This window comes from Prionailurus viverrinus, chromosome F2 (assembly GCF_022837055.1).
Source record: "Prionailurus viverrinus isolate Anna chromosome F2, UM_Priviv_1.0, whole genome shotgun sequence".
NCBI classification, from domain to species: Eukaryota; Metazoa; Chordata; class Mammalia; order Carnivora; family Felidae; genus Prionailurus; species Prionailurus viverrinus.
The window spans coordinates 70,473,878-70,499,944 of NC_062578.1; the positions used below are offsets into that span (position 1 = coordinate 70,473,878).

The following is a 26,067-nucleotide window of genomic DNA, read 5'->3' on the forward strand; positions in this document are numbered from 1 at the left end:
GACAAGTATGCGGTTTGTCCAGCCGCGCGCTGCGCCGGAGGAGCAGCGGAGAAAGGCAGCGGGTTTGAGCGGGAGCAAAAGAAAATGGTAGGCGCGCGCAGTTAATTCATGCTGCGCTCTGACTGTTTACATCCGATCGCTCGGCGCACTGGAGTGCCAGGCAGAAAGGGCCGAGTCTCCTCCCCAACCTCCCCCCCCCCACCCCCGCCCAGCCAGTCCTCCGCAGAAGCGCCCCTCCCCGGCTCCCAAAGCGGAGGGCGGGGGAGAGAGAAAAAAGATCCTCTCTCGCGAATCCCCGCCCACCGGCCCTTTATATGCGAGGGTCTGCGCGGTCGAGGACCCCCGAGCTGCGCTCTCCCCGCCGCAGCTGCCGCCGCCGGCGTCGCGCCCCGGCTGCTGCCTGGCGGCCTGCCGGCTTCGGGAAGGGCAGGGCTATTCAGGGGCTTGGCGGGAAAAAGAGAACAGAGGGGAGGGATCGTGCCTAGCTCTGTATAAAAGCCGGTTCTTGGGGCTTTATCTGACTCTCTGTAGTAATCCTAGCAAGAGGCAGAGGGAGCGAGCGGGCGCGCCCGCCTGGGTAGAAGAGCAGAGCGAGGCGAGCGAGCCGAGTCGCGCTCCGGGCGCCCGGGGAAGGGAGATCCGGAGTGAAAGGGTGCTTCGCCTCCGGCCCACCCCACCCTGCCCGCCGCCCCCTGCCAGCGGTGCGCAACCCCCCGCCGCACCCGCGAAACTTTGCCGGTTGCGGCGGGCGGACACTGTTCCCTGGAACTTACAACACCCGAGCAAGAACGCGACTCTCCGGTCCGCCTATTTGGGGAAACACTTCTCCCCTACGCTGCCCGGGACCCGCTCCTCTGAAAGGGCGCTCCTCGCCGCTTTTCGGACGCTGGATTTCCTTCGGGTAGTGGAAAACCCGGTAAGCGCCCGGATCTATTTGTCTTCTCATTTATTTGCCCCACCGCTTTAATGCCGCGACGAGTCGAAGTCGAATGCCCCAATCGGGGGTCTTTTCTGCCATTGCTGCGCTATTGACACTTTTTCTCAGAGTAGTTGTGGTAGCTCCGGGGTGGGGTGAGGACGACCCAGAACTGGATGGGGTAGAGTGGCTTGTCAGGATGGGAGGGAAAACCGGTGCGTTTTTGAAACTCGTCTTTAGAGATTTTTGCTCATGTATACTGACGCTGCCCTCGACCGGTTGGACATTCCTGCTTTATTGCATTGATTGCTTTTGATTTTTTGGAGCGGGGGTGGGGGGGGTGGGGAGGGAGTGCCGCGCTTCGCGGTGGGCAGAGAGCCCTCCCTGTACATCCCGAGCTCCTGGGAGTAAGAATTACAAATTGCGTGTGGGAGCCGGAGAGCTCCGCCGCCGCTGACTTTTACGCGTCTCGGAAAGGGCATTTAAATTTCGGCTTACCGCATTTCTGACAGCCGGAGACAGACACTGCGGCGCGTCCCGCCCGCGGATCCCCGCGGCGTTCACCATTCGCCCCCTGCTCCTTTTAAGAAGTTGGCATTTGGCTTTTTAAAAGAATAATAAAATTAGGGATCTTGGTCTACCGGGGTGCTGGTTCGGACTTGGTGTTGAGGAGGCTCGGGGAGCAGGGAAAAGGGACGCTGGGCAGGGATGGGTCCGATTCTCCCCGAATCGTGGACTCGGGGGAAACGAGGGCAGATCTCCGCACCCACCTCCCCCGCCCCCTCTGGTGTCCCCGCGCCCCTGAGGTGGCGGAGGGAAGGCAGGGAGCGGGGCTCGGGGCTTTCCCAGAACAGCTGCTACCCTCGGCGGGTGAGGGGAAGACGCCCGGCTCCGGGCGCGGAACCGCAGCAGGGGCTCTGGCGCAGTTGCGTCGCCGTGCTGGGTGTTGAAGGGAGGTGCCCCGGTTATTATCTAACACCCCCCTTTTATTTATGGGGGGGGCTGTTACGGCCGGCAGCTAGGCTCGCCCCACCAGCCGGCGAGAGACGCGGAGAGAAGCCGGCCGAGGAAGGAAGGGGGACGCGCTGGGAGTGGGGACGGAGGGGCGGCGGGGCGGGGGTGCTGGGAGGGGCGGCGGCGCCGGCTGGGGAAGGAGCGCTGTGAGGGCGCGAGTGGGAACGGGCGCGGCGCGGAGGGGCCCGGCGCGGGAGGGGGCACGCGCAGCCGCTCCCGCCGCGGCGCCTCCCGCCTCCTCCTTCAGGTGGCGCAAAACTTTGCGCCTTCGGGTTTGGCGGATTGTGTTCCCGGCCGCCGCCTCCTCTGGCCGCTTAAGGAGGCCAGAGCCGATTCCGATTGCTCGGCGGCGGCGGCGGCGGCGCGGGCTGCCCGCCGACGCGAGCTCCGCCGGCGCTCCGCGGCTGGCTCACCGTGCGCGTCCCAGATAGCAGGGGGCCACCTGGACGGGGTGGGAGGGGTGCCCTTCGCCGCCGCTGGCCCCGGCTGGGGCTCGCGCTGGAAGGGGAGCGGCTCGGTATCCGGGCGCGCGCTGCGCGGGGGCTGCAGCACCCACCCCAGACCCCCCTTCGCTCAAGACCTCCCCCCCCTTTGTGTGCCCCCTTCAGCAGGCTGCCGCGATGCCCCTCAACGTCAGCTTCGCCAACAGGAACTATGACCTCGACTACGACTCGGTGCAGCCCTATTTCTACTGCGACGAGGAGGAGAACTTCTACCAGCAGCAGCAGCAGAGCGAGCTGCAGCCGCCGGCGCCCAGCGAGGATATCTGGAAGAAATTCGAGCTGCTGCCCACCCCGCCGCTGTCCCCGAGCCGCCGCTCGGGGCTCTGCTCGCCCTCCTACGTCGCCTTCGCGTCCTTCTCCCCCCGGGGGGACGACGACGGCGGCGGCGGCAGCTTTTCCACGGCCGACCAGTTGGAGATGGTGACCGAGCTGCTGGGAGGAGACATGGTGAATCAGAGCTTCATCTGCGACCCGGACGACGAGACCTTCATCAAAAACATCATCATCCAGGACTGCATGTGGAGCGGCTTCTCGGCCGCCGCCAAGCTCGTCTCGGAGAAGCTGGCCTCCTACCAGGCTGCGCGCAAAGACAGCGGCAGCCCGAGCCCCGCCCGCGGGCCCGGAGGCTGCCCCACCTCCAGCTTGTACCTGCAGGACCTGACCGCCGCCGCCTCCGAGTGCATCGACCCCTCCGTGGTCTTCCCCTACCCGCTCAACGACAGCAGCTCGCCCAAGCCCTGCGCCTCCCCCGACTCCGCCGCCTTCTCTCCGTCCTCGGACTCTCTGCTCTCCTCGGCGGAGTCCTCCCCGCGGGCCAGCCCCGAGCCCCTGGCGCTCCACGAGGAGACACCGCCCACCACCAGCAGCGACTCTGGTAAGCTGGGCCCCTCCCGGCCCTTCCGAGGGGGCGGCTGGGTACCCTTCCTGTTCTCCTCGGCAGCTCATTCCACTGGCCGCTTCTGCCGACCCCGGCTTTTCTCTTTTCTTCTATTCGGGAAGGGAAATGCTAGATCTGGAAGGGTCTGGGAGCTCATCCCGGAACCCTGGGCTTTAGGGTTTCCTCCCATCCCCTCTCCTAAGACCGCCCCAGTGGCCGGCCCCCTCCTCTCCCTCCCTCCCCTTAGGAATTTCTTTGGGGTTTTTCAATCTTCTGGCTTATCTTGCAACTCGATCCACTCCCTCTTAGTTTTCTTCAGCATTTTAATTGCCCCCGCGGTGGGGGTGTGCGAGAGGCGGGAGAGGAGGGGATTGATCTCTGAGAGCGGAGGGATGGCTTCCCTCGTCCCTTCTGAGTAGTTCTTGGGTTTTCCTGGACTAGGATCCACAAAAAAATGAAGATGGGCAGTGGACAGAGGCAGAGCGGCCTGCCTCCCAGGCGCTGTGACCTAGTGACAGTGGCTTTAGATGGGCTGAAGAGCCTGGGATCTGGTCAGCCTGTTTGGAACACTTAAAAGCAAATCCTTGCCAAAATTGGGCTTTTTTCCTCCCCCCACCCCTAGAACTTTTGGCAAGGCCGCAAGAATTTTTTTTTTCCTTTTTGCCCTTCCAGTAAAATAGGGAGTTGCTAAAGTCATACCCAAGAGACTCTATCATTTGCAACACCTGAAGGGTTCTTGGTAAAGTCCCTTAAAAAGAGGAGGTGCTTGGGAATGTGCTTTGCTTTGGGTGTGTCCAAAGCCTCATTAAGTCTTAGGTAAGAATTGGCATCGATGTCTTATCCTGGTAAATTGTAATTTTCTCATCTGTGCCGTAAACCCAGCTGTCATTCTCCCTTTCTGACTCTGCCTTCGTCGCGAGAAGAGCTGGGTTGATTGGCTAATTTGTTCTCCGGGGATGACTTTGTGCCAGGGCCCTTTCTCACAGGATAACGCCTTATATTTGCATAGCATTAATTTAATCTGGTCCTTGATTGCTGTGAGGACACGTCGCTAACCCGCGCGTTTTCTTTTTCCTTTCTTAAAGAGGAAGAACAAGAGGAAGAAGAAGAAATTGATGTCGTTTCTGTGGAGAAAAGGCAGCCCCCTGCCAAAAGGTCGGAATCGGGGTCACCCTCTGCCGGAGGCCACAGCAAACCTCCTCACAGCCCGCTGGTCCTTAAGAGATGCCACGTGCCCACCCATCAGCACAATTACGCAGCGCCCCCCTCCACTAGGAAGGACTACCCAGCCGCCAAGAGGGCTAAGTTGGACAGTGGCAGGGTCCTGAAACAGATCAGCAACAACCGCAAATGTATCAGCCCCAGGTCTTCGGACACGGAGGAGAATGACAAGAGGCGGACGCACAACGTCTTGGAACGCCAGAGGAGAAACGAGCTGAAACGGAGCTTTTTTGCCCTGCGCGACCAGATCCCAGAGTTGGAAAACAACGAAAAGGCCCCCAAGGTGGTTATCCTTAAAAAAGCCACCGCGTACATCCTGTCCGTCCAAGCAGGGGAGCAAAAGCTCATTTCGGAAAAGGACCTGTTGAGGAAGCGACGAGAACAGTTGAAACACAAACTTGAACAGCTAAGGAACTCTTGTGCATAAGTCCACCTATTAGAGGGAGGAACTGGAGTTGCTCGTGAATTCTCACTTGTTACTAAGGGAAAGTAAGGAAAAAGCTTCCTTCTCACAGAACTGTAGCAACTCCTCATATCTGAACTTGTTTCAAATGCATGGTCAAGTGCAACCTCACAACCTTGGCTGGGTCTTAGGATTGAAAGGTTTAGCCATAATGTAAACTGCCTCAAATGGAATTTTGGGCATAAAAGAACATTTTTTTATGCTTGCCATCTTTTTGTTTGTTTGTTTTCCTTTAACAGATTTGTATTTAAGAATTGTTTTTAAAAAATGTGTCAAGTTTACCCCGTTTTCCTGTGTAAATATGGCCATTAAATGTAAATAACTTTAATAAAACGTTTATAGCAGTTATACAAGAATTCAAACCATGTATTATAAACCATAATTTTTTTTATTTAAGTACATTTTCCTTTTTAAAGTTGATTTTTTCTATTGTTTTTAGAAAAAATAAAATACGTGGCAAATATATAATTGAGCCAAATCTTAAGTTGTGAGTGTTTTGTTTTTCTTGCCTTTTTTTTCTATTTTCTTTTCATCAATTCCAATTAACAGAATTTGGCCCTCAAGGGAATGAGTTTACAAAGATGGAGAAAGAAGTTATTGAAAGGGCAAGGGCTTTGCTTTGTTCAAATGGGTCTGGGTCCTTAAGGTCTTTTAAATTCTGAGGGTTATAAGATGCTTCCTGGAGATCTGTGATAGGGGCCAGAGTTGCTACTTGGAAGAATGAACAGGCAGTAAGCTGGTGAGAAGGCAAAGGGATGCCAGAGGTTAAAGATAAAGTTAAGTATACAAAGGGGGTAAGGTTTGCGGGGAGGGGGGGGTGGGAGGAAGATGAAGAAACTTCATTTGGTTAACCCATGCCACTCCCAGACTACATTCAAACCCAGACGGTAGGAACCAGCCCCCTGCTTGCCTACTATGCTAGGCGAGGGAGGCGAGTTATTAACCCTATTTTACAAACGGTGAAATGTAGGGGCGTAGAGGGGTTTTGTAATTTCTCTGCAGCCACGGGGCCATGCTGTAAAACACTGAATCCAGGTCACTGCCACCCCCACCCCCACCCCCACCCCCCATTTTTTGAAAAACAACACTATCATGCCTTAGCTCATCCTGTGCCTAAAGTGCCGGGGTCAAGAATGCTTTTGGCTTGGGGCCTGATGGACTGACTAATCACCATACTAACCTACTTAATGTGCCAGGCATTCTTGTAAGCATTTTCCTTACAATAATTGCACAGCAGCCCATGACGGGAATCGGCCCAATGTTGACTTCCTTCTGGTAGAAGGGGGAACTGAGGCACAGAAAGACTCCTCCATGTGCCCAAAGACCACTGATGGTGAACAGTAGAGCCAAGATTCAAACCCAAGGAGTCCACTCATAACACAGGTTATGTTATGAGGCTAGACCTCCTCTGTCAAACAAGCCGGTGGGAATAGACTGGCTGCTCACGCAGGAGTCACCAGTCTAGCGGATTATGTGCTGTGAATTTCAACATTCGGGCCCTGTGGGACATCAGTTCCCCCTTTCTTGCTTGTTGTGTTTCATTTCATTATTTTGTTCATTGTTTCTTAAAATTTTTTTTAGTGTTTATTTATTTTTGAGAGAGAAACAGTGCAAGTGGGGGAGGGGCAGACAGAGGAAGACACAGAATCCGAAACAGGCTCCAGGCTCTGGGCTGTCAGCACAGAGCCCTAATAGGGGCTCGAACTCAAGGACTGCAAGATCATAACCTGAGCCAAAGTCAGACACTTAACCGACTGAGCCACCCAGACGCCCCTCATGTTTTGTTTATGAGAAACCCACAAGTCATTCGCTCCTACCTTAGCCATTTGTTAAATGAGATTCACCCATTGCTCCTGGGAAGCAGCCAGTTTGGAGAACTACTGTTCAGATCATAAAATAAAACACATTTACTCGTCACGTGAGTCATTTTGGAAACTACAAACTCCCCTTCAACCTCTGATACAGGGACACTCATGACACCTGGTTATCATTAGAACATGAAAAGGCATTTTTAAATGGAGATATTATTAATTATAAGGCTTCGCAAACCCAGGAACTGGCACATTGACTACTTAAGCGAATGGAAGTTACTATCGCTGTTCTGATCATCTTGCCGTTCCAGCCTCAGAGTAGATTCAGAGTAGATTCCTGGACTCTCTTTAGAACTTTAATCCACCACCACCAGCATCAACCACCACCCAAACATCAATAAATAATTACTGTCTGTGGTTCGGAACTCTAAGATAATTTATTCAAGCCCTTAATGTCTTTTTCTGGATCTTTTGTTTTGGATCCTAAGTCCCACCCTAATAGTTTCATGTAGTCACACCCTATACCCTAAATTCAAAGGGAGATACAATCCACAGAAGTGCAATAGTTCAAAGTGTTACAAAAGCGGGGGCGATCTTAAAAGATTCATTCTTTGTCCCTTTGTGGCTGGAGTGCAGTTCTAGAGCAACTCACTTGAGAACAAGGAAGGTGTTAATTTGAATCACTCAGTCCAGGCGAGCAGGCGGAATAGGAGAGAGTGTTCCTCACTGGGAAAACAACTCCCTGTTCCAAATTATCAGGAAACAATTTAACGATGCAGAGCTTGGCTGTGGGGAAGGAAGGGAATCATCCCAGCTGCGGAGTTTAGGCCTGCCTCTCAGGTATATGAAGCTAGAGAAAGGTCTCAAAACAGAGCAAATGCCAACTTTTTTTCCAGAAAGTCCTTGACCCCAACACAGATTGGTTCCCAGAGCCAACCCAGAGGGTCCCCAGGGTCTACGCCATTGTTTGATCTATCTTGTAGATAAGAATAATCAAGAATCGGAGGTGGAGGGGAGGAGCTTGCGATTTTGTGGAGAATCAACGGGAAGGAATGAGCTACTACTGACGATGCCTCTTAACCCAGGACAATGGCCAGGAATTAATGACTACCCCAGGGGATTCTGGGGGGGATTCTGTGTAGGGATGGAATGTATAAAGAGGAAGGAAGTGTTATTTCATGCTGCCATTTGGAAGTAACAAAGGAGATCCACGTTATAAAAACAATCAAATTTTTAAATGAACAAAGTTTTCACCACCCTGGCCTAGGTGGTGGCCAAAGCTTGGGAAAGAAGGCAAGTGTTAGGGGGTTTTCTGTGGTTGGGTTGTAACAGCTTATGATTGGCTCAGTCAGTAATAATTTCTTAGCATACACGCTAGGGGCCCTGAAGCATTTCTTCCCAACAATAAATAATCCTTCGGCTCGAAAATGTTGAAGGGTATCCCACAACACTATCTATAAATGCACTGGTAGCTTTACGAAAGCCTCCTCGTTTAAGGTTATAGACCATTACAGGCCTATTTCAAAGGAGAAGGAGGGTGAAAACAAGCTAATAGGATGAGAACAGAGACGCATTTAAAAAAATAAAACTAAAAAGACTCTACACCCACCACTGAGACTGTGGCAATAATCTTTCTCTATTCTAGATCCTTCCAGAGAGAATTTAGACTCATTCCCAAGAATGTTTGTCTTGCCTAATTGGTGGGAGGCGATCATCCTTGAGATGCTTTTGCGTTTTGTTTTTAATGCCATTTCTCTCAATATTAGTCCCTACCCAGAAGACACCGTTGCGGGGTGCCAGAGCCAGTGGGATGTAGATCTTCTAAGGTTGAAAGGAATGTTCTTTGTTTTTAAACAATGCCTTGAGAGCTCAGCCACAAACCGGAACACTCTCTTCCCATTGTTACCCCATCACCTGATCCAGGGATAAAACCAGCCAGTGCAGTCAGGGGTCTCCAGGGGTGGGGAAAGGGAGAGCTTGGAGAGAGAGAATTAACCTTCGTCACACACCTACTATCTGCCAAACCCTCTATCTCCTGGTCCCTCACAACAGCCCAGCTGGAGAGGGATTGTTGCCTATGACAATGCTGAAGGTGCCACAAGTTCAATAGCTCTCACTACGTGCCAAACACTTCGCGTACATTATCTTTCTTCATCCCCAAGGCAACTCTTAGGAGATAAATTCTATTCCCAATCCCCATTTTATACATAAAGAGATTGAAATATGGAGAGATTAAGTAGCTTGACGACATTCACAGAACTGGCAAAATGGTGACAGCGGGAATTATTCATTGGTTCATAAACATTTACTAAGCACCTACTGTGCCTACACTGTACTGGGTGTGGGAAGAGATGCTCAGAAAGGTCCTGGCCCTGAGTCACCTATGGCCTGGTCAAGAACCAAGAACTGGTAATCAGCCTCTACGTTATTTCAAAACACTTTTAGGGGTGCCTGGGCGGCTCAGTCAGTTGAGCATCTGACTCTTGACTTTGGCTCAGGTCATGATCTCATGGTTTATGAGTTTGAGCCCTGCATCTGGCTCCATGCTGACAGCGCAGAGCCTGCTTGGGATTCCGTTGCTCCTTCTCTCTCTCGGCCCCTCCCCTGCTTCCTCTCTCTCTCTCTCTTTTTCTCTCTCTCTCAAAATAAATAAGTAAACATTTCTTTAAAAATAAAATCTTTAGGGGCACCTGGGTGGCTCAGTTGGTTGGACATTCAGCTTCGGCTCAGGTCATGATCTCGCAGCTGGTGAGTACGAGCCCCACGACCTGCTCTGTGCTGACAGCTCAGAGCCTGGAGCCTGCTTTGGATTCTGTGTCTCCTTCTCTGCCCCTTCCCCAGCTCACACTGTCTGTCTGTCTCTCTCTCTCTCTTTCTCTCTCAAAAATAAATAAATATTAAAAAACAAACATAAATAAATGAATAAATAAAATCTTTAAGGGCGCCTGGGTGGCTCAGTCGGTTGAGCGTCCGACTTCGGCTCAGGTCATGGTCTCGCAGTCTGTGAGTTCGAGCCCCGCGACGGGCTGTGTGCTGACAGCTCAGAGCCTGGAGCCTGCTTCCGATTCTGTGTCCCCCTCTCTCTCCGCCCCACCCATGCTTGTCCTCTGTTTCTGTCTTTCAAAAATGAATAAACATTTAAAAAATTAAAATAAATATAAATAAAATCTTTAAAAAATAAAATAAAACACTTAAAGAGTGTTTACTATGAAGCAGGATGGAGTTGAAAGTCTCTTCTGAAGTCTCTTTCCTCAGGGAAAATAGAATCAAGAATAGACCTCGGGGCGCCTGGGTGGCGCAGTCGGTTAAGCGTCCGACTTCAGCCAGGTCACGATCTCGAGGTCCGTGAGTTCGAGCCCCGCGTCGGGCTCTGGGCTGATGGCTCGGAGCCTGGAGCCTGTTTCCGATTCTGTGTCTCCCTCTCTCTCTGCCCCTCCCCCATTCATGCTCTGTCTCTGTCCCAAAAATAAATAAACATTGAAAAAAAAAAAAAAAAAAAAAAAAAAAGAATAGACCTCAAGAAATGCTGGAAGTTAAGAGACCCTAAAATACAGAGAACAAACTGAGGGTTGTTGGGGGTGGGGTGGGGGGGGGGTTAAATGGGTGATGGACATTAAGAAGGGCACTTTTTGGGATGAGCACCGGCTGTCATATGTAAGAGATGAATCACTGGGTTCTATTCCTAAAGCCAAGACTACACTAACCTGAATATAAATTTAAAAAAAAAAGTGCTGGAAGGGGAACAAAGGACAAGGGTCATCAGAGGGACGGAGGGAAGGTAGAGGAAAATGGTGTCACTGAAGCCAGCAGGAAGCCCTTCTACCAAAGCAGACAGAGGTGCAGCAAGATGCACAGAAAATGGTCCCTTAAACTAAGCGACATGGAGGCATCTTCTTGGCCACGCCTCCTCCCCAGGATCCTCCCTCTTCTTGAATCAGTTCCTCACTTCAAACAGCTGCCCACTCATTTCCCCCCACATCCTGCCCTCCTACAACACCTTCTCCAGGAGCTCCTGAAGTGTGATGCTTACACCATCGGCATCAATGTCACCCGTGAATTGGTCCCAAATGCAAACATAGTCCACATAGTCCCCTGAATTAGCATCCCCAGAGATGGGAACCAGGAAACTGTGCTCTAACAAGCCTTCTGGGGCTTAAAAAAGCTGAAGAGCCGCTGCCTTCTCCAACACTGCCCCCCTAGTTATCTTTCTAAATCACAAATATGCTCTTCCCATGCTTAAAACCCTTCAGAAGGTTCCTGCTACCATTCCGATGAAGTCCAAAGCTGTTCTACACCTCCAAAGTCCTCCACAACTGCCTTCCGCCCACTCACAGGTCTCATCTCTCTGGTTTCCCTACGTCCTGCAAGATTTTTCAGACATTTTGCTCCCTCTGCCCAAAACACGGTTGACCCACCACCCACTCATCCACCAGCACTGAGCCTACAGGCCTGACAAGCTTCTTACTCATCTTTCATGGCTCACCTTCTAGTACTCTCTGACCACGGAGACGAGGTTCCTCAGGAGACTAGGACTACCTGTCCAAACATTTCTTGTTCTTAGAGAGATCCCCTGTGGCTTTGAGAAATGGAACCACATAGGTCCTGTTCAACAAACCCTCGCTCGGCACCAGCATAAATGCCTGGTATCAGACAGCAATTCAACAGTTCCTTCATGAATGGGCTGAATGAAGAGCCATTGTCAAGCAAAGTGAAAACGTGTCTCACTAACCTTTTCAAGAAGGGTAGCTGTGAGGATAAGGAAAGAGATAAATACATCCAGGGAAGACAGGATTTTGTCTGGTTTCATTTGCTTGAGTGGATTTTGGTTTTATCTTATTGAAGATGGGAGAGATCATTCATTTGTATGCTGATGGCGCAGAGCTGAAGGGGAGAGAACCAAAGATACCAGAGAAAAGGGAGATGAAGCCAGGTGCAGCCACCTCAAGGACAGCTTCCATTTGTATCTCTCCGGTACCTATCACCTTGCTTGGAATTCCAAAGGCCCTCAGCGGTGTGTGGAATGTGAGTGAGCTAAGGAGGGGGATGCGTTCTAGACATGGCCACTCCTGCAGAGGATGATTCTTCTAGGCGGTGATGGCAGTGGTCAGCCCAAGTCTCCTCCATCCTCCGGGCTCCCAGGGCCCTCTGCAATCTCTCTGTCACACACCATGTTTGCCTGTGTTAGAAATAATGTTTAATTCTCTTTTTTTCTTGCTAGTCTCTGAACTCCTGAAGAGCAAAGTCTATGACTTTCTCTCTCCCTGTTGCACCCTGTAGGGCAAGCAAGCATATGTCTGATATCCAAAATTGTGAATGGATGAGTGAGTATATCAACAAATGGATGGATGAACGAATGTATTTGCCATACATGTTAAGTCTCTACTTCCTGGGGCCATCAATCTTTTTTTAATCTGTTCAACCCTATGCTTTGTGCTGAGCTCCTACCAAATCTTCCCCCCCCCCCCCCCTGCTGTCTCCATAACTCGTCCTGGACAGCAGGAGCCTCCGCAATAGCTTCTCTGAGACTATCAGTCAGGATCTCTAGATTACCAGCAGCAGAAACCCAGCTTTAATTGGCAAATGAAAAAGAGAGAAAGAGAGAGAAAGAGGGAAGAAAAGAAAGAAGAAAAAGTAGACGTTAGCTTATGTCCCTGAAAGGGCCCAGAGGTGACTGGATCTAGGGGCTCAAAAGGTAGCCGCAAGATTCTTTCCATGCCCTCATCTCAGTTGGGACCTCCCCACCCTACCTGGGGGCAAAGATAGCTGCTGGCCGCCCAAGGCCCACATCCGCTCCTCAGAAGGCTTCTGATTGGTCTCCTAGGATCACATGCCCGGGAGGCTGGTCTAGCGCAGGTTCAGACCTGAGGCTGGTTGATCAACCTGGCTCTTAGCCCCCTTCCGGTGGTAGAGCATCGTCTGCCAGCCCCCTCCCTCAGGGGGAAAGACAGTCCCTGGAAGGAGAAGATGGGCCCACGAAAAGAAAAGGTCTTGCCCAGATTGATCCACCGGATCATTCTGGTGCTAAGCTAGAGATTCCCAGGGTCCACCTCAGAGCTACTGAACCAGAATGTCCAGAGGGAGGAGCCTAGGATCCCATACTTTTTTCAAAGTTCCAAAGTTCCAGGAAGGAACAAGTCAATCTGGGAACTAACGTCAGAGCTGAAGGCACCTGGCTTCGGAAGTCTCACAGACCTGAGCTGCAATCTGGCTGTGCCACCAGCTGGCTGTGTGACCCAGGCCAAATGCCTCTGCTGCTCGGAGCCTGACTTTCCCAACTGGCCGGGGGAACAGAAAATAAAGGGGTGGCCGGGGAGTGGGGGGTATATGGGAATCGTACTTTGCTGCCAGGGCTTTTGAGAGAATTCAGTGAGGTATGAGATGAGAGATGGTCTAGCACAGGTTCAGTAAATGAGAATTTCCTCTCCCTCCTCCCCCTTCTCACTCTCCATTTTAATGCATCGCCAAATCCTGTAGATTCTACCTCTGAAGCACCTTTCGGTTCTGTGCACATGCTTCCTTACCCCGACTCCCACCTTCTTTTCACCTACCATCATCTTTTGTCTGGTCGCTACAGTAGCTTCTCACTGCCTCTAGTCTGGTCTCCTCAAAGGCACGGGAACAGCCTTCAAAAGATGGCTGATCAGATCATTCTCCAAACTGTAATAAGAGTTTCCTGGCTCTTCTTCCTCTGACTGTAAAGTACAAGTATCTTTGTATCCGTTCGTGATCTGCCCCCAGCTTACTCCTCCAGCCTCAGGCCAAATCGCTCCCTCTGATACAGGCTACAACTTTATCAAGGCAATTGCATTTCTTCTGAAATGCCAAGCACATTCTCTCCTCCGAATCTCTCCTCCTGCTTTTCCCTCCATCTGAATGATGTTTATCTCCACCGTGTCTCAGTTTGAATGTCACCTCTTCGGGAAAGCCCTCCCTGATCTCTGTCCCCTTCATTCCCTTTTCCATGTTTATCTTGTTCAGAGTGGCTAAGGACAGTTAAGCACTGTGCCTCCCTCCTCATTCACCACGTTGTTTGCCTGTTTTATGTTATCTCACCACATCCCCGTGAGATGAAAACACTCACTTCCTCATCGTGCACATTAGCATACTGAGACTGAGAACCATCAGGTAACTTTCTCAAGGTCGTACAGCAAAGCAATATTGGATCAGCATCTCAATGCCAGGTCATCTGGTTCCATGTCACCTGGTTTCTCCACTTCCTGCTACTTCCGGTCTATCACACTACAGTGAGATTGCCTATGTGTTCCTCTTGCTTCCCCCATTGGAACTGGAGCTACTGTTTCGATATTTCCAATGCTTAGTGCTGACTAAGCACAAAGGGACCCAATTCATGTTGCTAAATAAATGCAGTCAGCGCACTCATGTGCTGAGATCTGTGGCCAGAAAGAGATGGGTGACAAATTTATGCCCAAAGGAGTTTGTTCCCGCCACGCTGTTTCAGGGTTAGGATATGGGACACGTAGTAGAAAGCTTGAGGCAATCTTATCCTTTGCTTTCTAGATGAAGCCCCTAGAGAAGATATAGTCTTCCCAAGGGCCTTCGACTAGGCTGATTTGGTTCAAGATGTCAGGTCTTCTGAGCTAAAGGATTTGTTTCCTTGCCTTACTTGAAACCGGTGTAACCTCCTAAAGTAGGGGCAACTTACCACCAGCCCAGTACCCAAGCCCATGCCAGGTCCTAATCCCACTCTCAGACTTTCCCAGTCAACAAATATTTATTGAATACCTCCTATATACAGAGCAGATGCCATTGTGGAAGAAATCAATTTAACAATTTAGTCAAGAAGCATGACATTGAACAAGTATTTACATGAGTAATTAACTAAAGAAATTCAAGGACCCAAAGCAGTGGGAAGAACAGAGCATTATGGGGGGTGTCTGACGGCCTAGGAGCTCAGGGACCCTGTTCAGCCAAGACACGGAGAATGGGTCTAGGTTAGTTAGGCCAAATATTCTGGGACCCTATCACTACTCAGAGAACCCAGAGCAAACTAGAATGGAAGGAGTGGACGGTGTACAAGAAAAACATCCCCGGATGAAGCCCAAGGGGTGGGCTCCAAGCCAGATCACCCAGAAGCCTCATGAAGGAGTCTGGACTACAGTCTAGGAAGGAGTTCACGTCATTCCCGCCATGTTTGTTGGATCCTCTGGCCATGGTGGCACCATATCCCCATAGCCTTGGGTTGCAGTCAAGTCGAAAGTCATTGTGCTGATTTTATGCCCTGCCGTTGTCTGTGCCCATCGTATTTTGTACCTTTGTCTGTAACATAGATCAGTAAGCCTAGGCCAAGTGACCATTACTATTAAGTTCATAACAATAATAATCATAGTAACACTAACGTTTATCAAGTATTTTCTATGGGCCCAGTACTTTGCAAAACACTTCTTGTGATTTTTCTCCTTAAATCTTCATGAGCGCCACATGAATGGGAAACTATGATTATTCTCACTTTATAGATAAGGGAAAAGAAACAAAACTCAGAGGAAAATTAAGTAAATCATTCAGGGGCCCCAAGTGAAAAGGTGGAAGAAAGGGCATTCAAACCCAGGCCTGCTCCACTCCCCTGCCGGATTCCTCACCTGTCACATCCTACTGCTACAATCCTTTGCAAAGTCCTGAAGGCTCAAAAACCATAATGGCCTGTGCTAGTCTATTTTTAAGCAGTTTCAGATAGTGTGAACTTTTCAAAAAAGTTTTAATGTTTATTTCTGAGAGAGAGAGAGGGAGACCACAAGCAGGGGAGGGGCAGAGAGAGAGGGAGACACAGAACCTGAAGCAGACTCCAGGCTCCGGGCTGCCGGCACAGAGCCTGATGCAGGGCTCCCAGACTGCGAGATCATGACCCGAGCCGAAGTCGGACGCTTAGCCAACTGAGCCACCCAGGCGCCCCTTTAAACTTTTAACAAAGTCCCTGATGTGATGCTGGAAGGCTCCCAGGTGAGCACTACAGAGGCATTCCGTGAGGTGTGGGAGCATCTCCAAAGTGTATGGCACCACAGCTGGACATGAGCCACATCTCTGCCCCTCAACCCGTGACCATCACCGGATTCACACAGGCCAGAGACGCCTCCTGAGGTCGTCCGTCCAGGAACCCGGCACACCCCCCTCTCTCTTCTTAACAAACAAGGCCGTCATTTTTCTCACCTCACAAGTCTCCCTCCCCAGGCACCGAGACTGCTACCTCTTTTCGGAAGTAAATTTGAAAAACTGTTGTGGCCTGCATTCCCCACTGCGGGGTTAGCCCGCCGCCCTCCTCCCTGCAATCAACTCTTCAGAAAGTGGTCTGTGACTTGAAGAAGTCTGTCACGCGTGACCAAAAGGGTGGGAGACTTAAACATGAGGAGAGGGGTGACCAACCAGATCAGTGGCAGCTGGTGGGGGTCAGAGAACATTCGGGATGGAAAAGCCCCCAACTGTCACATAAGCTGAACATCTATCTCATTTTGCAGATGGGATGGTTGAGGTCCAGCCAGAAGAAGGGCTGTGGGCAGAGCACACAAAGCCATTCAGGACCAGGTGGGGATAGTCACCTGAGTTTCTCAGGCCCACTTTTTTTTTTTTAATGTTTTTATTTATTTTTGAGAGAGAGAGAGCACAAGTGAGGGAAGGGCGGGGGGGGGGGGCAGCGCAGAGGATCTGAAGCAGGCTCTGCACTCACAGCAGGGCGCCCAATGCAGGGCTTGAACTCATGAAACGTGAGATCATGACATGAGACGACTTTGGACGCTCAACCCACTGAGCCACCCATGTGCCTCCAGGCCCCAGGCCCACTTTCAAAAGCTCCTGGGGCATTGGGGCTGCACATATCTTTTCCTATTCTTTGAGTAACACATCCCCCATTTGCTTCTGGAATTTCCTCTTACCCAACGTGGGTGGTCTTGGGAGTCCCAAAGGAAGGCCAGGCCTCTTCCAGCCAGGGAGATGCTCAAGGGACACCAGCCAGACTGGTTCTCCCAGGACCCTGCAAGACTTTGAGTCTTAACTGGAGTGACCCAAGGACAGAACATAGAGGTGGGAGCACATTCTTTTTGGTCGCTGTCCCTGGAGAGAACAAATTGTCTGGCTCTCTAGACGCTTGGCATTCCCCGTTCCAAGACTGTCTCAGCCCTGTCATTCCGGGTCCCCATCATTCCTGGGAACTCTCCAATGTCCTTCTAGAAAATTCTGTGAAAGATTAAGTTAGTCATTAGAACTTTTTGTTTCTGGTAACTAAAAAGCTCTGAGCGATGGAACGTTCCTCAAATTTTCCCCACAGTATCATGCTGCCTTGTTCTGGAGCAAGACAACAACCACCTCCCCCCACCCCCCCCCCCCCACAAAAAGAAAGAAAGAAAAAGAAAAAAGAAGAAAATGGCACAGAGACAGGAAAGTGAAAGCCATAACAAGGTAAAAATACAACCAGATCCCCAGCACTAACATCTTCCGCGTCGCGTCACATTGTCTCAACGGCTGCATATTTTGTTTTCCGATTATCTACAATTAGGGATAATTTGTTCTGGGCTTCAGGTCTACCAACACAGCTGATAGCTGGCCGTCTGGATGTTGTGGTGTCTCCACTCTGACTGTCTAGAAGTGCTTCCTCCCATCAAACCCAAATAAACTCTGCACCACTTGAGCACAATCCTTAGATTTTTTTTTTAAGCTCGCATTGAAAAAGAAAAAAAAAACCCTCCTATTAAAGAAATCATTGTTTTATGACAGGTATTGTGCTAAGGGTTTTACATGTGCCGTGTAATCATACCAGCCATTCTATGGAGTACTGAGATTTATTGTACTATTATTGGTGCGTATTATTATTAATATGTGCAATCATTAATTAGGGCAAAATGTTATTAATATTTTGACTATTACACTATAACTAGCTCCATTGCATTAAGGGAAAAAGTGGCCCTCGAGAGATGGGGGTGTGACGGTGTGGCACAGACTGCCAAGGTCACATAGCTGGCGGGTCATGGGCCTTAGATAGACACCCATTTCGGCCCAGCTTCAGACGTCTTGCTCCGAAACCCGAAGCTGAATTGTCTGGAAAAACTCAGAGATATGCCATTCAAGTGATTTTCAATCAGGGAACCCCTCTGAGGTAGCAGAGCTGAATATCAGAAACTCCAAGGAAAATTGTTGCTTGAAAAGCATGTTTAATGATATAATTTCGTATTTGGAAAATAGAAAATAAACCCAGCCCAGTGCTTTTTTTTTTTTTTTTTTTTTTTTTTTTTTTTTTTTTTTTTTTAATACAAACCAGGACACCTTCGAGAGCAGAAGGGGCTGCTGTGAATGATCCAGTCTGGCATTCCCAGGCATACTGGGAAGCAGGATCACCATTTCAAGTTGAGAAACCACAGCCTCAGGTAGACTAAGACCTCAGAGCAAAAAAGTGGTCAGTCAGTTAAAAAAATCTTAAATTTTATTTATTTTTTAAAAAATTTTTTTTAACATTTATTTGTTTTTGAGACAGAGAGAGACAGAGCATGAATGGGGAAGGGTCAGAGAGAGAGGGAGACACAGAATCAGAAGCAGACTCCAGGCTCTGAGCCGTCAGCACAGAGCCCGACGCGGGGTTCGAACCCACAAACTGAGCCGAAGTCGGATGCCCAACCGACTGAGCCACCCAGGCGCCCCAAAAAATCATAAATTAAAAAAAAAACATTTAAAAAATTAAAAATGTAAAAAGGGGCGGTCTAGGTGGCTCAGTTGCTTAAGTGTTCAGCTTCAGCTAAGATCATGGCCTTGCAGTCTGTGAGTTCGAGCCCCCCGTTAGGCCCTGTGCTGACAGCTCGAAGCCTGGAGCCTGCTTCGGATTCTGTGTCCACCTCTCTCTCTCTGCCTCTCCCCGCCCCCCTTTCAAAAATAAATAAACATTTAAAAAAATGTGAAGAAGTGGTCCAGGCGGAATTGGACCCTGGAAGAAGGAATGGAGGCACCCATCACCCCCCACGCGATGCTCCGGGGGCCCTGCATTCCCCTAATCAATCTTCCAAAAGTGCAGTCAACACTTGCTCGTGCCAGGAAGCCCTTCCTGATTAAGCCACAGTTGTTTCTGCAGCATCTAAGTCTTCTGTTACTCACCTGGTGATATGCCTTATTCATTTTCTCTCAATTATGAATGACATGTGCTTTTTCAGGGGCGCATGTGTGTGTGCGTGTGTGCGTTGTGAGTTTCCATGTCAATTGAAACTGGAGGTCAGTCACCACTGAACTGAAACTAGACATCAGTTACTACTGAACATGCAAAGCGAGGGCACAACCCTGATGTGCAGTTTCTGTTAATACGGTGCCTTGCAAAATGGGGAGTCACCTGCGTTCTGATTTTCTCTTCCGAGAGTGTATCGTTTCCTCGGGCTGTCATAACCCCACCACGGTGGCTTACGACAACAGGGATTAAAAAAATTTTTTTAACGTTTATCCATTTTTTGAGAGACAGAGAGAGACAGAGCATGAATGGGGGAGAGGCAGTGAGAGAGGGAGACACAGAATCCGAAGCAGGCTCCAGGCTCCGAGCTGTCGGCACAGAGCCTGACGCGGGGCTCGAACCCACGAACCGCGAGATCATGACCGGAGCTGACGTCGAACGCTCGACCAACTGAGCCCCCCGGGTGCCCCTGGCAAGCACTCCTCTTCACCTGCCCCTTTCTCTGGTGGACATTGCCAAACTTCGGCATTCTTTGGCTTGTAGATTCATTAATCTGGTCTCTGTCTCTGCCTTCACATGGCCTTCTTCCCTGTACTTGTATATATTTCTGTGGTTCCTCTCCTCTTATCGTAAAGACGCCAGTCATTAGACTCAGGGCCCACCCTAAACCCGTATGACCTCATCTCAACTAAGTAATCTGCAAAGACATGATTTCCAAACAAGGTCACGTCCTGAGGTTCCTGGTGGACATGAGCTCCAGGGGGATATTCTTCAGCCCGGTGCAGGGGGGTAGGCACCTCCGGAGTGGGGCTAGGGCACAGAGCCACACCGCTCTCAGTGCCTAAACTGGGGAGTGTGCACAGTAGGCCCTCGGAATCCCGGGTGGACGCAAGGCAGTGGTGAACTCAGCTCAAACGTGGTGGTTTTCTCTCTCTCAACTCCAGCCCTCTAAGCGACAAACCACTCCCAGCCCCTTCCTTCCCTTTTTCATGGCTGTCTTTTCTGGCTCCCCATCCCAGCGTAGCCTCCTTTTCTCCCTCCTTCCTCCTGCCCGCCTCAAAGAGCCAGTCTGGGGAAGGTGTGAGTGTATATATATATGGTATGTGCTCACAGGTACTCCAGAGGTGAGGATCCCCAAGCTTCCTCATGCCGCCCAAGCATTTCTTTACTCTGGCATTTAGGGTGCAAGGCCATTAGCAGCCCCCAGAAAGCCAAACTACATTTTTCAGCCCTTAATCGGATAGCCTGTCTTGGCCACACACCCTTCCGACTTTTTTCCCCAGAAGTCCCAAGTGAAACGTTTCCTCATCGCAAAGGCAGCCTGTGTCTTCCCCTTTCTTCAGTTTCTGGATGCTAGTTCACTTTTTCTGATTAAAAATTAACAGCGTGTGGTCACTTACTGAGCTTCTGCCGGGTGCCAGGCAGCGGGCCACTCACGGCACACACACATCATTTCACTCATTCTGGACGTGATTCCCACTGGACAGAAGAGAACCCCGAGGTCTTGAGCAACTACATAGTTGGCCCAGGGTCACACAGCTCGTTCAAGGTGGAGTCAGAACTTGAACCTCTGCTCATCTGATTCCATAGCACTTTCTCATCTTTCTCTTCGTCATGTGAGGGTTATGAAAGGGACCCTTAGATATTTTATTCCTTCGAGCTGCCTCCCAGCCAAGCTTCCTGGAAATGTATGAGAACACTTGAGCGTGATCCGTTGTTTTCTTGAAGGAGTTGAGCAGGTTCTTCACATTTTCCAGATCCTCTGAAATCATTAGGGGGTGGGGTCGCTGTTAAAAGGGAACCCTGCAGACAAAGTGACACGTTGCTAATCATTATCAAAGATTCCCTTGGAATTGGTTTTTCTCATAGCAGCTGCTTTGGGCTTCCGAGTGCAACATCTTAAGCCCTAAAACGCAAACTTCTCACAGTTTCAAAGAGCTCCTTGTTGGCACATTTCCACTAAACTTGATTCAGCATGCTCCGCGGACCAGGGACAACAAGCCACAGTGTGCCTTCAAATCAGAGTCAGCCAACAGCCTCACATCCCAGACACGCCAATCCTACTCAATTTCTTGCAGCTTTACAAGTGAACCTGTTCTCTCCTGCCCCTGTGCACCTGCTGTCCCTTGGCCGAACACCCCCCCCCCCCCGAACACAGCTACTTTCCAGCGAATTTGCCCTTCAAGGCACCACAGCACCCAGGAAGGCATTTCCCTACCCCACCCGCCTGAGAGGAAGGAGCCCTTATCTGAACCCTAAAGCAGCCCCCAGTCGTTCACTCTCAGGATAGCAAGGGGACCAAGAAAGAGAGAGGGAGATAGTAAGAGCTACGCTTTGCCTCAGATCTACTAAGATCTGGGGGTCTCTAAGGTGGGGCCTGAGAAGGACGCATCTCAGCAAGTTCTCCAGGGGCGCCCAGGTGGCTCAGTAGGCTGAGCGTCTGACTCTTGATCTCAGCTCAGGTCGTGATCCCAGCATCGTGGGATCAAGCCCCGCACTGGGCTCCACAGTAAGTGTGGAGCCTGCTTAAGATTCTCTCTCTTTCCTTCTGTCCCTCTCCCCCATTCGTGCCCTCTCTCTCTCTCTCAAAGTAAAAAAAAATTAATTTTAAAAACAAACAAACAAACAAGCAAGTTATCCAGGCGCTTGGGAAGATGTCCTAAGCCTAGCTTTCCAGAACTGAGTCGTTACTTCATCTTCAAAACTTTTAGCCTCTACTCGTGAAAAAAATCAACAAACAGTCACAGGTGCTTATTGTGTTCCAGGCACTGTGTGCATGTCTCCCTGTCAGCTCACATCAGGGTCAGAACTTCAGGGAGGAAGATATAATTATTACCCCTATTTTTCAGATAAGGCAACTGAGGCACAAGAAGGTTGAAAAACTGAGCTGGGGTTACTCATCCACTAAATGGCAAAGCTGGCCTATCTGTGGATTTCTTTCCTTAGATCATCTCGTTTTTTACATTTAAATCATTTATTTGAACTCATCGTAACATCTATGAGGGAAGGGATTTGTAGCTGTTTGTTCATTTCCGGACACTCAGACGCCAGAAGAGTGCCAGGCACAGGGTAACAGTCACCACACATTTGTTGATTGAACGAAAAGAGAAACGGTTAACGTGGGGTTGAGGTATTATTTATATATATGTATTTTAATTGTTTTAAGATTTTTTTTAATGTTTATTTACTTTTGAGAGAGAGAGAGAGAGGTAGAGCAAGAGTGGAGGTGGGGGAGCAGAAAGAGAGGGAGACACAGAATCCAAAGAAGGCTCCAGGCTCTGAGCTGTCAGCACAGAGCCCCACGCGAGGCTCGGACCCACGAGCTTCAAAATCATGACCTGAGCCGAAGTCAGCCGCTTAACTGACTGAGCCACTTAGGTGCCCCTATATTTTTTCTCCTACAAAAAATACATGGAATAATGTTACTCTTAAAAGATGGGCACCACCTCAAATCATGCCATATTTCTGGACCCATATCTCTGCCCCAGTTAGGGAAGCCCTGGGCTTTCTTTTTGCACCGACTACAGTTCACTGTAGTTTTCTCTTCCAGGCTGGGAGCTCGCGCAGGCAGAAAACAAGGACTAGATTTATTCATCTTTGCCCCCCCCCCCCCCCCCCCCCGCCTGGGGTAAAAGTCAACTACTGCATTCCTCATTCTTGCCAGAGGGAACTCATTTTAGAGCTGTTGAAATCTAAATCTTGGCAAATGCTTTGAGCTCTAGAAGGAGGCAGTAGGATGAAATGCATGGCAAAGAATAGAGAAATTGAGGAAGCCGGAACTAATGCCCACTTAAAGGGGCATCAGAGCCACTGGGCGTCAGGAGGCCTGAACTCTATTTCTGGTTGATTCTTCATACCCCAGAGATAGTCCACTTCTTTGAGTGGGGGGCCTTTCTCAGGCTGTAAATTTCTTGCGGATAAAGATCATGTCCTTCTTGTTGTTCCCCACTTTATCTTTAGAACCTGCTGAGTACCTGGCATATGGGAGATGCCCAATAAAAGGCATGGGATGAATGAACGAATGAATGAATGGGAACTTTTTGAACATGTTCTAATGAGAAAAGTGTAGCAGGCTTACCCACACATTTTCCTGTTTCTGCAGTCCCCTGTGGCTCTAATATTTTTTATATAAAATATATTTGCGGGGGGCGCCTGGGTGGCTCAGTTGGTTAAGTGTCCGACTTCAGCTCAGGTCATGATCTCACACTCTGTGAGTTCGAGCCCCGCGTCAGGCTCTGTGCTGACAGCTCAGAGCCTGGAGCTTGCTTCAGATTCTGTGTCTCCCTCTCTCTCTGCCCCTTCCCCACTCATGCTCTCTCTCTGTCTCAAAAATAAATAAAAACATTAAAAAAAAATACGTTTGCGGGAAACGATTTGGTTGGCAAGACTGACTTCATGTTGTCTGAGAAAAGCATTTTACGGAAGCTGGTAAAATAATGATTAGCTACATAAAAGGAAGGGGACAATGAGGACTGCCAAGGAGGAGATTCTGTGTCCCGTCCCAGCCTGAACCCTAGTAGGTACCTGAATTCCAGTCTCAGCTGTCAAGTTCTGGGGTTGGAGCAGTGACCTCACCAGGTGGCCAGAGCTCAAGCTTATCATTCAGGATATGGGTTCTGCTTTGGATGAGACGCCAACAAGAGTATCACAAGCTCATGGCAGGGAGGCAGGTGGGAGGGCAGGCAGGCAGTCAATGGTAATTAAACTTTCCTTGGTTTGCAGCAGCCAAGCCCAAACAAAGCACACAGGAAAGATACAAGCACAACCTGCCAAGACCTGAGTAGGAAGCGAAGCATGAAGAAGCAGAACTCAAAAAAGCACCAAGGGTCCTATTTTTGCTTGCAGTACCCGTACCCAGTTTAGGAGACTCTGCTGGCAGGTCGGCGGGAGAACCAGGCAAGTAGCACAATGAAAAAGAAGGCTGATGGCCGCACATCAGATCAGTAGATGGGTCTGATGATGTGTTAAGTCCTCCCCAACCCCGACGTTCTCCATAGAATAGTAAGTGCACCCAACAGGTTTATCTAATAGCTTGTCAATTTCTTGGCATGAAAAAAAGAGAATCCTGTAGGATTCAGATGGTTTTCTGTCTCACATTTAGGTCATTCATCCATTTTGAGCTTATTTTTGTGAATGGTGTAAGAAAGTGGTCTAGTTTCAATCTTCTGCATGTTGCTGTCCAGTTCTCCCAGCACCATTTGCTACAGAGACTGTCGTGTTTCCATTGGATACTCTTTTCTGTTTTGTCGAAGATTCATTGGCCGTATATCTGTGAGTCCATTTCTAGGTTCTGTATTCTATTTCATTGATCTGTGTGTCTGTTTTTGTGCCAATATCATACTGTCTTGATAATTATAGCTTTGTAATACAGGTTAAAGTCTGGGGTTGTGATGCCTCCAGCTTTGGGTTTCTTTTTCAACACTATTTGGCAGAGAGAGAGAGAGAGAGTCATCCCCTCCTAATATATCAAAGGGCCTTCACAAGGTCAAGGGAGGGGGAAGGAGAGGAGAGAGACAAAAAAACAAGAAATGGAAGCATAGAGACCATTTGCTCCAGCCCGGTCAGATATATTCACATCTGTGATGGAATATTAAATTATAACCACCAAGTGGGGTACATTCTATTACATTTCTCCTCTAATGTATGAGGAAGCTTGGCCACGTTGAATTGCATGTCCAAAGTCACCCAATCAGTAAGTCGTAAACTCCTAGGATTTTAGAGTTGTTTGTGCCACAACGTTACCTAGTCTGCTTTGATGGATACAATCCACATGGTCTATTTGACAAATGTAATTTAATTCCAATTGTTACTTAACCCAACCTTCAGTTCAACAACAGACCACACTACCATTTTGCCCACATGAATTATTAGCAGTGTTTGCATATATACCAAAATTTAGCCCTGGCCAGTGTATGTCATAAAGTAAGGATGTCAATAAGGAGCATTGATTCGCCATAGTTACCTTTATAAAAAATCCATGGGGGAGACTTCTTTCCTGTCTCAGTGCCAAGATAGCACTTCTTTTGGAGACAGAGATTATAATCTTAATTTTAACATATTTGTTTTATTTTCAGCTCTGGGGGCATTAAGAAACCCTAACTGGTACTATTTCTTTTCTTGCTTTGGCTGCTGGGAAGCTCAGAGCCCTATTAACGTCCATCTATAGCAAGTCTGTAAGACTTAAAACCCTTGTTTTCAAGTACTAACCCTATCCTTGGCTTCATTTTCTTTTTCCTATCATTATTTTTATTCTTATTTTTCTTACTCTGATTTCTTTACTTACTCCTTCCTTTGGTGTAATATATTGCCATAAGGCCATCATCCATATTGACATGAAAGAGGGAAATAAAATGAAAATGTAAGCAATGTAATTTGTGAATGTCAGCGACAGAAGAATCTCTTATGCGTTGGCATCAGAAAAAAAAAACCTCTGGGTTGCGATCTCAGTTTGACTACTCAATAGCTGTGTGACCTTGCAAGATTTACTGTGCCTCAGTTTATCCTTTTTTAAAAGGTTGAGAGTGGGGGACCCTAATTATATCTCCCTTGAAACTCAGTGCTGAGGATCATATTGGGAAAAGTACTTGGCCCTTAATAAGTGCTCTTACCAAACTTTAGTTCCTTCCTTCCTCAACTCAAAACTCCTTCAGCAGCTATTTGCTCTTGGACTTGCTCAATCATGTTCCTGGGTGACCTGGTGAGCTCAGAAATATCTACTGCTGAGGAAATGCATTTTAGCTGCATCAGGAGAATGTTAGGTCAGAAGGAAGCTGGCGAGAAAGTGCTGGATAAGAGGAAATCATGGCTTCCAGGGCTTAGCTCCTGAGCTCATGGAATCACAGCAGGAAAGAGAAGGTGGAAATTCAGGCCTGGGAGGCACCCTGGTGTGTTCTGAGAACAGTGGTGGGGCTCCCTCAGACAAGTTTCTGGAAGAAGAAATCTCTTTACTGTGGTCCTGCTGGAGAGCAGAGGATGGGTTACACCCATTAATGTTTTAAAAATATTATCCATATTTTGGATACGAGCCTGGGTGGCTCAGTCGGTTAAGCGTCCGACTTCAGCTCAGGTCACGATCTCACTGTCTGCGAGTTTGAGCCCCGCGAGGGGCTCTGTG

The 26,067-nt window shown here is 49.2% G+C and overlaps 1 protein-coding gene across 2 annotated transcripts; it reads left to right on the forward strand.

Annotated features, from left to right (window-relative positions):
• The first annotated feature begins 344 nt into the window (after positions 1–344).
• On the forward strand, positions 345–5,478 carry MYC (MYC proto-oncogene, bHLH transcription factor). Of its 2 annotated transcripts, none has more exons than XM_047842872.1 (3): positions 345–916; positions 2,542–3,307; positions 4,396–5,478. In XM_047842872.1, exons 2-3 carry the CDS (start codon positions 2,551–2,553, stop codon positions 4,956–4,958), a joined length of 1,320 nt encoding a protein of 439 aa, XP_047698828.1. In that variant the 5' UTR covers positions 345–916; positions 2,542–2,550; the 3' UTR covers positions 4,959–5,478. The 2 variants fall into 2 exon arrangements, with proteins under 2 accessions (XP_047698828.1, XP_047698827.1); XM_047842871.1 differs by having other exon boundaries at positions 346–916; positions 2,539–3,307.
• The last annotated feature ends 20,589 nt before the right edge of the window (positions 5,479–26,067 follow it).

Coding starts and splice junctions, on each gene's coding strand:
- MYC (XM_047842872.1), top strand. CDS start 2,551: ATGCCCCTCAACGTCAGCTTCGCCAACAGGAACTATGACCTCGACTAC. Junction 3,308..4,395: donor CACCACCAGCAGCGACTCTG/GTAAGCTGGGCC, acceptor CCTTTCTTAAAG/AGGAAGAACAAGAGGAAGAA.